At 34.1% G+C, this 14,530-nt stretch overlaps 1 protein-coding gene across 20 annotated transcripts in view; it reads right to left on the bottom strand.

The window, feature by feature from the left end:
* The window catches only part of XRCC4 (X-ray repair cross complementing 4), a 313,377-nt gene that overhangs the window by 222,677 nt on the left and 76,170 nt on the right, over nucleotides 1-14,530 (bottom strand). For all 20 annotated transcript variants that reach the window (XR_006203731.1, XR_006203710.1, XR_006203720.1 and 17 more), the window contains exon 4: nucleotides 3,613-3,779. Coding sequence is in view for 7 of the 20 variants with exons in the window: in XM_042942785.1 (XP_042798719.1) it covers nucleotides 3,613-3,779 (167 nt within the window). In the remaining 13 variants the exon portion in view is untranslated. The remainder of the gene's footprint in view (nucleotides 1-3,612; nucleotides 3,780-14,530) is intronic.

Genomic DNA, 14,530 nt, shown 5'->3' with positions numbered 1-14,530 from the left:
AAACAGCAGCCACATAAATGTGAACATGTGGTATTCAGAAATAGTTCAGTAACTCTTGTATTTCCAATCAGCTCTGGCCAAATTTATATCTAGGTCAGGGTTGTACAGCAAAAGAAAATGTGAATAGAGTTCAGAGAACAAAGAATACTAAAAAGAACTGGAAAAGAAAGCAGTGGTAAAGAGATTTAATAAGCCTTTAAGTACTGAAGAAGATGGTAAACAGCTGTTCCTCATCCTTTCTGACGACAGAACAAGAGGAAATGGCCTTCAACTATACCATGAAGGACTCAGATTACCAAGAGATGGAAGGAAGAATTTTCTGACTGTGACTGTTCTTAAACATTATAATGGGCTACCAAGGGGAGTTGAAGCTATCTCCTGAGGTGTTTAAAAATCAGACTGAATTCATCTGGATATAATGTGATCCTAGCTTGAAGGCAGAGAGTTAAAGTAAAAGAGCTTTCAAGGTCTCTTCTATTCTAATGATTCCATGAGTGTCAACCCCATTCAATCTGCTGAGAACTGCCTCCAATTATAGGTTTAATAACTGTAACTCAGAATAAAGCTGGAGAGTTTCTAACTTGATGTCTGAATGCAAACAAAAGACCTATTCAGTAATATAGAGCTTGAGAGTTGTATTTGAAATTAAATAGGAAAAACAAGTGAACTAATTACAGCTAATAACCCAAGGACTGGCATATAATATTTCTAATGTTTTCTCCTTTATCTAAACTACACAAAATTAAATTGATCCAGTAATGTCACTTGTTCAAAATGGAGCTAAGACTGCAATTAGTAAACAGTTAATAAAAAATAATAGCAAATATATATGTTAAAAGTCTATACATTAAAGCTCATTCTTTTTACTCATACTGTAATTCCTCATTCCTTATTCAAATTTCATTTATTCTCTACTGTCATCCCAAATGGAAATAGCTTTAGAGTTAGTTCTGATTATAATTATACATTTTTAAATAACAAAATATATGCAAAAAAATCCCCACAAAGTAAAAAAAGAAATTTAATCCACAATTCCAGACATACACTATTAAGATTTAATTTTCTCCCTCTACATATTTTCTATCTAAAGATATACTTTGCAAAAACTGGCACTCTATTCCTCCTTTTGGTCAAAAACTCACATTTCTCTTCTTAACATGTCATTAACATTTTCCATGGTACAAGCACATGTGTATATGACTGCCTTTTGCTCATATTAATATCCTATTGTGTATTAAATTTATTTCAGACCTATCTACCATAGCCTCTAAGGGAATTCTCAGCATCTATTTTGTGCTGCTTATCCCCTTAGCTCTCCCATGCATACACAGTCTGAAACAATGATGGGGAAGAAATGATTGGAACATGGATGGACACTGATATAAGAGTATCAGAGGCCACCCAGAAAACTGAACTGTGTCCAGGCCTAACACAACAGTCCCCACTCTAATGATTCTCTAGTTTCTATGTCTTCAGTTACCTAACTTAGTATGTTCACAACCTATTTCTAATTTCTCTAAAGACTCTTGATCAGTACCACTGCTTTATGAAAGCTGGAGATGTAAGTCCTTTGCTCATTTTCCACTGTACTAAGGCTCTAGAGAGAGAACACTTAAGAAAGTACTGCATGGCCAAAACCATGATATATTTATAGCTCCTTAAAATGGCCACTTTCTCCTCTGATAGAAAATAAAACCATTTGAGAAATTTGGGAAATAGATAAAGCTACTAATCTAATCTAATAATCAAGAGCCTAGAATTCTCTGGAGCAGGCTAACTTTCCTCTGCTTGAGGGGGAGGAGGGCACCCCAATGACACATATCTTCAGCCCCTGAGGAAAATATGTGACCCAGTATTTACACAAAAAGAAGAGCCGGAACATAATAAGACTAGTGATGAGAGATATGGTTGTGCTTTTGATCAAATGGGAAACCTTTTGCCACAATAATGCAAAAGCACTTTCTGGGTAGTTCAAAAATAGCAAATCAAGCATCTGTGGGCTACATGTTGTATACACCCCTCCCCCACTGTCTTACAGCACAGGGTGCATTTGTCTCCACTGTCTCATCTTTGTTCCCTGCTGCTTTCCAGTGTATGGCAGTGTGTTGAATACTGATGAGATAATACCTCTTTCAACCTCTGGCAGACATTTTAAAGCAATTTGTTCAAGTACCAAGTACCCAGTCTGCATTTTTGTGAGCAATTTGTGGATCAAATTTCCTATCATCCTGAGGGTATTCTGATTTTTAATACAATGGCTTATCACAACCATAGTACATCTCCTTTAATTTGATTTATTTTGTATGTAAAATAGAAAAGCATATCCAAACTATAGATATAGACTCCAAAATGTGATTTCTAGCACAGATATATGATAGTGATTCATACTAACATGATTTTAAGGAGATAAGGAAGATCAAAATTAACTTATTTTTCCGTTTGGTTTCTTAATATTTGCAATTTTTTTGGTCTCATTTTTATGTAATTGGAAATAAGTATTAATTCAGAGATAAAAGAAAAAAAGATACTTTCTTAATATAATAACTGAGAGCCAAATATAACCAAGTTTTAGGTGTTAAGTTTACATATCCTGCATTACTCAAATGTGTAGAAACATAATTTCATCTAGTCAACATCCTTTTCACAAACATACACTGACAGTAGTAAACCCTTCACATTTTTCATGTACTCTCACATTTACTTACCAATGTCCCCATAAAACAATCTTAGGGGTTGTCCTGAAAAGACTCTAAGTTAGCAAATTGTTCTTATGTTTTAGAGCTACTGGTTTGAATGAAAGATAAAAAATCATCTACTGGATATAATGGGTGTAATGATAATATTCATTATTATATACATTCCATAAAACTCTTTCAGATGTCACCATGTATATATGTACAGACACATGCATATGATAATGTCTCCGTAGACATACAAATGTTCACAACATACATTTTATTTCCTTCAAACATCTTTTACATAACAGTAATAAAAAAATACCTCTGGAGCAGCCTAGATTATGAATGTTATACTTGAAAAAATGCATAGAGAAGAAAAGTGGCTTTTTTCATTGTTTAAAAACTAAGAGGCAAAATCAGGAAAATAATATATTCCAAAGGTCTTATCTTGCATCTTTTTAAAATGTCAGTAGTATGAATTTTCAGTGAGCAAAATAAGTCTCTATCAGGAGCCAAAGTGCACAGCATCTGAAATAGTTACCATTTGTGTAGACATTCCAATAAGAAATCAATTGTGCATACTGACACTTCATGTCTCTTTTATATTCATTATTAATCCTATAATTTGAAATAAATCTCAAATATCAACATCCTAAATTTTGATTAATATTAATGGATTCTGATTCTCACTGCCTGATTACCACTTACTGTTTGTTAGTGTGCTGATGCCACCAAGTACTAATGACCAGAAAGTGTTAATGTACTACTATAATGTACAGTAATAACCAATAGTTTGGTTTGATCATATTAAGTAAAGAGTTTACTTTAAATACAGGCTAGTCTACATATATTATAAGCTTACAAATCATTAACATAAAGCTATAGCAATATAAAGAGCTTAGTATTTTTATAATACAAGAATATTAGCACACACCGTCCTTGAATATCATTCCAATCTCTCAGAAGCCTTTCATTTTCCTTCTGCAGGTGCTCATTTTTGGCTTGGTTTTCCGCAATGGTGTCCAGGCAATCACAAATAAGTTTCCTAATGACCTCAGCTGGACTTGCAACTTTCTCTAGATTGAAGGAACCAAGTCTAAACTAGAACAAAAGGAAAACATTATTAGTTAGGGGAGAAGATCAAAATCAAGCAACGCAGTTTTAAATATACATCATTTCTTCTGAGAGGGAAGAAAGTGTAAGATTCAAATACAGTGCATTTATCAAATATAAATACAGTGAAGAAAAACTGGGCAATTTCCTACCTTCTTACTGAAATTTATCATAGAAAACAACATATAACCCAAGAATAACTTGTATAAGTGGTGAATCACTCTCCCACCTCCTACTAGAAAAGAAAACAACTGAGTACATATAAGCATACAACCATTTGTTTGCTACAACTTAATGTAAGTCCCTACTCAAAGTAAGAAAAGGAATTGTACACAGAGATTTATACTGTAGTTTCTGTTAATAGTGATGATAACAGAATAACTGACACAATCTATTTCTAAATAAAGAGCAAAATTTTAGTAATAGTTAAGAGACACGCATGGTTTCAGGAAACTGATAAACCCGGTATTTACTTATGTATCAAAAACCAATAATGTGTTACTATAAATTACAAACAATAATATCAAATGTCAAGTTTGTGTGCTTTTTCATAAAGGTAAGACTTGTGAAGATATATTCTCTACTGAAAGCACATAATAAAATAGTATTAATACAGTTTCATTATATATATGGAATTTAGGAGGGAAAACAGCTTCTCCTCATTTGGTAGATAAAGATCCTGAAATATAGTGATTTAATCAGAAATATTCTTACTAGTAAAATTAAAATTATTGTAACAACTAAAATAAGATTTTAAAAATAGTAATTACTATATAGTTACTATGCCCTGCAGCTGAAATTTAACTCAAGCATAACACAAATACAAACTCCTCTAATCATCACCAAAACAAAACTATTATGTCCACATTACAGATTAGTAAACTGAGGTTCAGAGCAGTAATCTAATATACTGAAGGAATAAAGTCACAATCATACTATGCAATGCTGTTACGCTGTTTGCTGACATTAAAGGCTATCCTAATTAACAAACTAGTAAGAGCAAGAATTAGGTTCAGAAACCACACATAACTCTGAAGAGAGATTCTAACGGGATGGAGTTTGGGGCAGAAGTGGGAATGAAACTGAGGGTTTTTAGTTGTTTTTGGTATTTTTTGGGTTCCTAGATCAGTAATCTACTATGACACTCATCTATAGGAACGTTTCTAAAATGTCTCGCTTTTCAAAAGATTGTTTCTATAAACGTGTTATATTCAAACTGAGAAGTATTTAACAGTGATTGGTAATTCTGAGAAAAAAATCCTTATTATTCAATGTACAAATAAAGCTGCAAGTCAGTGAAGTGAATATCCAATATTTATAATAGGTAGCATTTTATAAGACATTTTAGTTAATTTATATGATTTAGGAATATTTAGGGCCATTTAGGAATTTTTAGGATCATTTAGAAATAATTTAGGAACATTCAGGTGTTTAACTCCACAAAGTAAACTGTTATGGATAAATTGTGCTTACTAATTTGCTTTCAATTTTCAGATAGAAAGCATAAATAGATGTCTTAATACCACAGAAAATCTGCCAGAAGGCTTAAATACTGATAATTTCTAGTTGTTGAAAAGCATTCATTTATAGTCACTTAAAATGTAAAGAAAAACAAAGAATATTAATATTCTTCAGTATTATACTACATTTGAAAGGACTAAGTAGTACTGTGGTAGCTACAAAAAAAAAAAAAAAAAAAGTGTATGTATTTGTATGTGTTTTTGGGACCCAAGCAGATCAGATACATCTGCTTAATTCTTCAATTTGTTTCATCTCACCTTTTCCTGTTACCTAACAAAAGAAGGTAAGTCAGATTAAGAAAAAGTGTCTTTATTTCAATGAGTACAGGAAGTTGTAATAGGCTTATATATGTAAGCAAAATTAAGCAATTGAAGTAATGTTTACCAAAAGAGACCTAGAAAAGGTTAAGAATTTTTATTTATTCAGTTGAAATTATTTCAGACTATTTGTCACATCTGATTTATTTATTTCTCATACACTTAGAATCAAATGGTGTAAAAACATTTGCAGTTTTCACATATGAGTCCTTTTATAAGCAGAGGAATTTAAATTAAAAAGTTTTATGTGTGTGAAGCATACATAAATTGAAAGTAGATCTGAGGGCAAAAAAAGAAAATAAATTTTAGCATTTACTTTTTGAAGCATCTGCTAGTATAAACAAACCTAAAAAAATAAAGATAAAGATAACCTATAGAATATAACTCTTTGAGTTGATACAAAACAGAAGAAAAGTTAAGCTTACTGTTAGGTAATAGATTACATTATCAGTAAAGCGTAAACCCACAAACTAACTCTGTATTTCCTCATTATCAAAATTGTCAGCTAGCTTTGACTAAGATGGACATTTTCAGAAGGGGAGAGTTTTTCATCATTTGAAAGTTTCAACAATGACAAAGGGATAATGAATTCATGCCACACATTGATCCTGAATAAAGTAATTGGTAAAATACAAATGCACAAATAAACACAGGCCCAGCCCCCTAATCTTCTATCTTAGAGAAGGAAGAAGGGACAAATTCTAAATGACTAATAACAAGCAACTTCTTTCAAAATACCATTTACGCTTATATATTCAAATTCCAAAAGAGAACTCTTAAATCTTTTCTTGGCTATTCACTTTAGTATAAACCTAAAATGTCATTTCTTCTTAGGAATAAGCAACTATTTTCTGTTTCTACTTTCTAATTATATTCACTAGTTTTTGGACCTTTAAATGGTGTGAACATGTTATTCTAAACAATGGAAATATACAAGAAGTATCTAGAAATTCAATCCAAGAAGAGAAATGTACTTGAAATATTCAAGTTATTTCTTAGAAGAAAAGTTATATACTCAGAGTTCAGGTTCTTTCCAGTGGCCAGATGAAAGAGAATATATAACATTAGTAAAATATACAAAATAAATACTGTGAATAACTACTAACCAATTCCTGGGGAATCGTTTGTGGCTACTGTGAATGTTTCTGAGGAGAGGAGAATTGTCAAGGTGTGAGTTGATATTCTGCTTAGAATACATCAATTAAAGAATCTGAGCTTTGATACATTATCAAAGTAGTCTAAGTTATCTTGCAGAAGTAATCTTTGCTACTCTCCCAGGAACCAAAATATAAAGCTAAAGGAAAAGGAGGAAAAAAGATACTTGATGTTATTGCTAGGCAAATAAATGATGGTCAGATAGGACCTCATTTCTTTTCAGTATGTGTTTTTAAATTTATTCCTATCAGAGAAAAGTTTAACTGTATCTAGATATGTATACAGTAAAAAAGTAAAGCTTGCCCATTATAGTTTATAATACAGAATGTTTTGACTATTTTAGACAAATACATAGTCTCCAAAAACACCTCCTGAAGGTCCAGGCCCTGGACAGTGTATGACCCCTTTTTAATACAGCAGAACTTGCAGGGGCAAGACACATAACAAGTCAGTAAAACAGGTAAAAGACAAATGCATAGTTACATATATGTAGCTTTGATAATACACAGTTGCAAAATCCAGTAATACAGGAAATCAGTCAAGTTAAATAACAAAAAAGAAGCTGAACTGTATTACTTTGGTCTACTTATGTTAATTATCACTTGCTCATATTTTGGATCAAATATATTTTTACAAAGATTTGTAACATGAACCCTTTGGTTTAGTGGACTATTGAAATGTTTACTTTGTATTTAAATAAACAACATTACAAATGTACTTCCTAAAGCAGTAATATGTCTAAGTTGACAATTGGTCAGATTTCTCTTCTAAACTCTCTAGAACTTAGAAAAGAATATCAATAAGGACTTCTTCTAAAAAGATAAGACAGTTATATATACCGTGAGACCACTAATCTCACATTTCCAACTATTTCCTTGTAATTTCTTACAGCTCATTAAAAAAAAATGTTTAAATGTCTGAAGATGATTGTATGATCAAGCAAGCCTCTGCATATTTTAGATCCCATAGGTTCTTACAATCAAAATGCAATAATCTAAAAGTGAGAAATATACTGAACTCAAATTCTAGTGTTGCAAAATTATTAGAATTCTAAGGCCATGCTATATGCTTTCATATATTAAGTATCATCTAAGAAGTCTTATTTTGGTCTTCGTAACTGCAAAAATCATTGGTGGACGTTAGAGAACCCCTGACAACAAAAACCCCAAAAACGTGTGTAGTAAGAAAATCTCAGAAGTTACTTCTACTTTGAATAACTATAAATGTTCATTCCACTGCTGTCTTAAACCAGATGATGAGTCTTTTAGTTCATGGGAAATACAGTAAAATCTAGATTTATCTCAGCCTAATTAAGACTTAATATTAACAATGAAAAATTATACTACACATGGTTTTAGAATCAACTGAAAATCTTCTTATAGTAACTGAATTGGGGAGAGGGGTTGAGGGCAGGAGTTGTTTATTATTTGCCTGTTACTTTATTTTTGGTATTAGGTGCTAATACATCATGCCTTGGATTCCCTGACAGTCTTTTAATCTCATAATATTTATCTAATCATATGTGTGCGGTATGTTTTTCTATCCTCCACTCGGACATGAAATGGTAATATTTCTTGGCATGGTCTCTTGACCTACTTTTCTTTTTTCTCCATAGTTATAGGGTTATCCACAACCACAGCTTCCATTATTACAGATAAACTGAAAACTGCCAAATGTGTATCTGTAGATGGGGGCCTATCCTAAACCCCAGACTTATATACACAGTTAACTCCCTTTTGGAAGGGTGACAGCAGGATGACCTACACAAACTTCAAACTTCAAATGCCAAAACAGAATTCATTCATTGTCCATCCCTCTCACTACTCAACTAGCTCCTCCCTGCATTTTCCAATAGACATTCACCATTCACTCAGCTATACTTGGGTGGTCTCGTGAGTGAGTATGGACATCTATCATAGCACTACAGTATTTACTCTTTTTCTTTTTTGTAGTAGGCTAAAAGCTGCAAAGGAATAGCAGCTACATATTACTCAGGTTAGTATCCCCATTCTTATACAGTGAAACACAGAATACTTCAGACCTTTTGGTACTATGTATGAGGCATTGGAGACATTGATGTGAGAAAGGAAAACAATGTCTGCTCTCTTAGAGCTTTTCAATGGAAAGAGTTGGTGGCACACAATGATTATAATTTCACACAGCTGTAGAATCAATGAAGAAAATAAAACAGGTAATGAGGTTGCGACTAGAGGGCAGAATATCTTTAAATACGGAAGTCAGGAAATAAGACCTTGAAAAAACTTAGGGGGAGAACACAGGAGATGGGATGGAAAAGGTACAGGAGGCTAGATCACATAGAGCTTTTTAGGCTGCAGCAAGAAGTTGAGAATTCTAACTAACAAAAAGCCACTGGAAGATTATAGGAAGGATAATGACTACTTAAATAGTACACAGCATTTCCTCTAAGACTGCCCCTGATTATCTCAAACTCTTAGTACTCATACTGTGTAATCCTTTCCCCTTGAGTGTGGGCAGGTCTGTGTCTTACTTCTAATAAACGGAATACAGCAAAGGTGACACACATCACTTCAATGATTAATTTATATAAGATTGTAAAAGCCATCTTGCTAAGGGACTCTTTCCTTGTTGGCTTTTATGATGCTAGCAGCCATGCTGGAGAAGCCCATGCAGCAGGAAACCAAGAGTGACAGCTGGCAAATAATCATTTAAAAACCAAGGGAGGCCTCTGACCAACAGCCAGTGTATTAGATGGGTTCTCTACAGACACTGAAACAATAAGACGTTTATACATATAAGAAGAGACTAATTCTAAGTAATTGGCTGACATGATTATGAATGTTGGCAAGTCCAAAATCTGCTGGGTGAACCAGCAGGCTGAAAGTCTAGGAAGACTCAATGAAATCTGTTGGCAGATTTCCCTCTTGTTCTGGCGAAGTCAGTCTTTTGTGCTATTCGGGCCTTTAACTGATTGACTGTAGCCCTCCCTTATTTGGAGGGCACTCTGCTTTATCCTAAGTACACTAATTTAAATGTTAACCTCATCCAAAAACCTCCTCACAGAAACATCCAGAATAATGTTTGACCACACATCTAGGCACCCTAGCCCATCCAAGTAAACACATAAAATTAACCATCACAGCCAGCAAGGAACTGAGGCCCTCAATCCAACAGGTTACAAGGAATTGAATTGTGCTACCATCCATATGACCTTAAAAACAGACCCTTCAGCTTAAGATGAGACTCCAGCTCTGGCCAAAACCTTGATTGATTGCAGTTTTCATACATCCTAACAAAGCCTTGCCTGAATTTCTAACCCATGGAAACCATGAGTTAATAAATGTGTATGGCTTCAAGCTGCCAAGTTTGTGATAACCTGTTACTCAACAATACGTAGTACAAATATGCTTTAATATTACCAGTCTAAAAACAAAAGCAAAACAAAACAAAACCTTCTTAATGCCGTATCTCTCTGATTCTAGCTACTGTTCATTTGTTTCTATCCTAGCGCAATTTCTCCAAAAATACATGTAGTATTTGTCCTGCTTCCAACAGTTACTACCTACACATGGGTTATGAAAGCTTAAATTGACTAGAATTAAAAACTGAGCTTCTCAGTAACACAAGCCACATTTTATGGCTCAATAGCCACATGGGGCTAGTGGTTGCTGTATTAGATAGCACAGATCTAGAATCTATCATCCCAGAAAGCTCTTTAGCATAGCATCGATCTGTTTCCTCATTTTATTACATCCCATTTTCTCTTAAATACTCCAATGTATAAAAAGGCTTTTTATAATCTGGCCCATGACTACCTAATTGCAGCTCTCACCATTCCCCTAACTTTGCTATTGCTAGCCACTTGCTTTCTTTATATACTTGACCAGGTCAATTATTCCCATAGGTAATAGACAGCTTCTCCCAAATGTAATGGTGCTCCTCCCAAATGTCTGTCTACACCCTACTTCCTACAACTTGTGAATATGTTAGTTTCTACATGAAAAGAAACTTTGAAAATGTGTTAAGGACATAGACCTGGAGATGAGGAGACTATTGTGGATTACCTGGGTCAGCTCTATCTATTCACATAAATCTTTAAAATCAGAGAACTCCCTTTCTCAGGTACCATCAGAAGGACATGTAATTTGAAAAGAGGCACAGAAAGATGCAAAATTTCTGGCTTTTAAGACAGAAGGACACCATGAACCAAAATGTGGGTGGATTCTAGAAGATGGAAAAAGGTAAGGCAATGGGGTTCTTCTATAGAACTTCCAGAAAGAAACACAGTCCTGAAGACACATGAATTTTAGCTGAGATTACCTGTTTTGGACCTTTAATCTACAGAAACATGGGATAGTGAATTTATCATGTTTAAGCTATTGTTTGTGGTTATGTGTTACCATAGCAATGAAAAATGAATATAGTGTATCAGGGTCTGGTAGGATGAATAATTGCCACCCCGTGACACCCACATCCGAATGCCCAGAATCTGTGAATATTACTTTATATGGAAAATTGCAGATGTGATGAAATCAAGGATCCTGAGATGGGGCTATTATCATGGATTATCCAGGTGGCTCAATGTAATCACCAGGGTGCTAATAAGGGGAAAGTAGGAGATAAGACTGAACAAAGACTGTGATGATAAAAACAGACTCTGGAGTGATGTGGACAAAGGCCAAGGAATGCTGACAGCCTCTGGATGCTGGAAAAAAAAAAAAAAAAAAGGAAACCACAAAGTTTGTGGTACTTTGTTACAACAGTAACAGGAAACTAACAGTCTTTGCATGTTCCTCGAGGATGTTCTTCTACCTGAATTTTATATGGCTTCCTCCTATATTTTATTCAAGGCTCCATTCAATGTTACCTCTAGAGACTTTCTTGACTACCCTAACTATGATATAAGCATTCCAGAATCCTCCAAATAGTCCTACAAAGAAATGCCAACAGTACAAGTATTAAGAAACAATATTTTAGGGGCGCCTGGGTGGCTCAGTCGGTTAAGCATCCGACTTCAGCTCAGGTCACGATCTCGCGGTCCGTGAGTTCGAGCCCCGCGTCGGGCTCTGGGCTGATGGCTCGGAGCCTGGAGCCTGTTTCCGATTCTGTGTCTCCCTCTCTCTCTGCCCCTCCCCCGTTCATGCTCTGTCTCTCTCTGTCTCAAAAATAAATAAACATTAAAAAAAATTAAAAAAAAAAAAGAAACGATATTTTATGATCTCTACAGCAATTCTCATCGTCTTACATCATTTTATTTATACATGGTTATTGTCTCCTTTCCCCATGCTCACAACAGGGATTCAAAATATGTTCATTAACTGAGTGAATACTTGGTAACAATGCTGCAAATATTTTTTTGGTTTGGAATATTACTTCTGTAAGTAATGCTCTATAGCATTTACATTTTAATGTATTTAAAACCTAAAATCAGTTTCCTTTGGGGTGCCTGGCTGGCTCAGTTGGTACAGCATGCAACTCTTGACTCTAGGTTGTAGGTTCAAGCCCTACACTGGATAAGTTTACTTAAAAAATAAAATCTTAAAAAAAAAAAAAGTTTCCTATTAAGGTCTTTACAAATCAGAGAAGTAACTATTCACCTATATTTTAATTTTTAATTTCTTTCTCCAAATACATAAGAAATGTTTTCTCACCATTTATTCAGTGATCTATTCTCTCCCTATAGATATAAAAATGCCACCATTATTAGAAACTACATATTTACTGGGGCACCTGGGTGGCTCAGTGGGTTAAGCATCCAACACTTGGCTTTGGCTGAGGTCATGATCTCACAGTTTTGTGAGCTCGATCCCCCTGTCAGGCTCTGTGCTGGCAAGTAGATCCTGCTTAGGATTCTCTCTCTCCAGCCCTCCCCCACTCATGCTATCTCTGTCTCTCTCAAAATAAACAAATAAACCTTAAAAAAGTGTTGAAAAACAGAAAATATTTATGTATAGTTAAATGAGTTTCCTATTCAGTCTCATCAGTCACTATTCTTTTACTAGTGATAGAATGCTCTTTTAATTATCATAGCTTTATAATAGGTTTTATTATTAAAGACAGTAAGTTCCATCGCACAATTCCTTTTCAGCATTGTATTGTCTAGTTTGCCAAATATGTCCCAAGAGCTTTGACTGTGAATTTCAGACAAGGCAAAAAACAAACGAAAAAAGCAACTAAAAATTACTAGGAACTTTGCTTGGAATTACATTCATTTTCAAATTATTTTATAAGGAATGAACTTATTTCCAATATGAATTAACAGTGCAATTCCTCCATTTAGGACCATTATGTTTCTCCATCTAATCACTGGTTATTTTTATGTCCTTTGGTTAAGTTTCTCATTGTTTATTTGGGGTTTTATGTTTGTTTGTTTGTTTGTTTGTTTGTTTTATTTTTAATCAGACTCCCTACACTCCAGCTGATAAGATCATCAAATAATCTATAGGTAAAAATAGAAATTCAACTGCTTAGTCTTATTTTTTATTATTTTTGATACTTTTGTCACATCAAAACAATTATACGGTATACGGGAACCTTAAAATCTCTATTTTAAAAGTTGTTTTGTTTTTTTTATGTTTATTTACTCTTGAGAGAGGCAGAGACAGAGCAAGAGTGAGGGAGGGGCAAAGAAAAAGGGAGACACAGAATCTGAAACAGGTTCCAGACTCTGAGCCTTCAGCATAGAGCCCGACACGGGCTCGCACTCAGGGACCGTGAGATCATGACCCGAGTCGATGTCAGATGGCCAACCGACTGAGCCACCCAAGCACCCCAGAAATCTCTACTTTAAAATCCCAATACTGAAATTTATTTTCAGTGGGTCCAGCACAAGCAATGGTGATTGCTGTATTCAAAATAATGACTTTTCCTATAGAAGATTTTACATATCTAAGCACTGATCATGAAGGATTTTGCAAATGAACCACAATAGAAAGAGCACGTAAGGGCACAAAAACCTCCGTTCTCTTAAGTCAGTAAGAATTTGATTTCTCTTTTAAAAACAAGTGATTACTTTTACCCAGTAGCATTCCAGAGCGACTATTGACAGAGAAAAATCTCACTGGGGCTGGGATCACTGCTGTCGCTTTGCTTTCAAGGCCTCACAGAAACAGTAAGCAAGAGAACACTGGACAAAACTTACGATAAAATATCATGCTATGGGACACTTCGGAAATGTAACTGTTAATAAACCATAGTATAAAATGTCATAGATCATTTATTTCTGAACTTAAATCAGTTTATCCTGTTAAGGAACAACTGTTCAGGTCTCTCATAACATTCTCCAGGAAAATTAAAACAGTAGCATCTTATATATTTTTTTCTGATTATAAAATTCTGGCCTTTTGTCGTTTAAAAATTTCAGAAACTTAAGGTAAACCAACCCTCCCTATCCTGCCCCCAAAGCACTGAAGTATAGTTTTTGATGAAATAGCATGACTGGTTAAAAGTCATTATATTGACATCGGAAACTTTTTAGACACAAAATATTTTCATAAAAACTTATTGTGTTAACTATAACTCCAATATCCTTAAAATCAATTATCATAAACTAATATACTCAAACTAGTGATCCTTAAAAAAATCACAGAAGTATCAAGTATCTTTAAATTCTCAATTTAAATAAAATGATACAATATGACATAAAAGACAAAATACACTTATTTTTCTGTATGGTTTATGAATTTATTTCAAACTATTTTTAAAGTTCAATAATTATCTTTTTAAACCATGGATTAAAAGTTCTTCTGCCACATTTTTTTCATTCAA

This window comes from Panthera leo, chromosome A1 (genome assembly GCF_018350215.1).
Source record: "Panthera leo isolate Ple1 chromosome A1, P.leo_Ple1_pat1.1, whole genome shotgun sequence".
In the NCBI taxonomy this organism is placed as follows: domain Eukaryota; kingdom Metazoa; phylum Chordata; class Mammalia; order Carnivora; family Felidae; genus Panthera; species Panthera leo.
The sequence above is the reverse complement of the archived record's forward strand: the minus strand, read 5'-3'. Positions and strand labels throughout refer to the sequence as shown.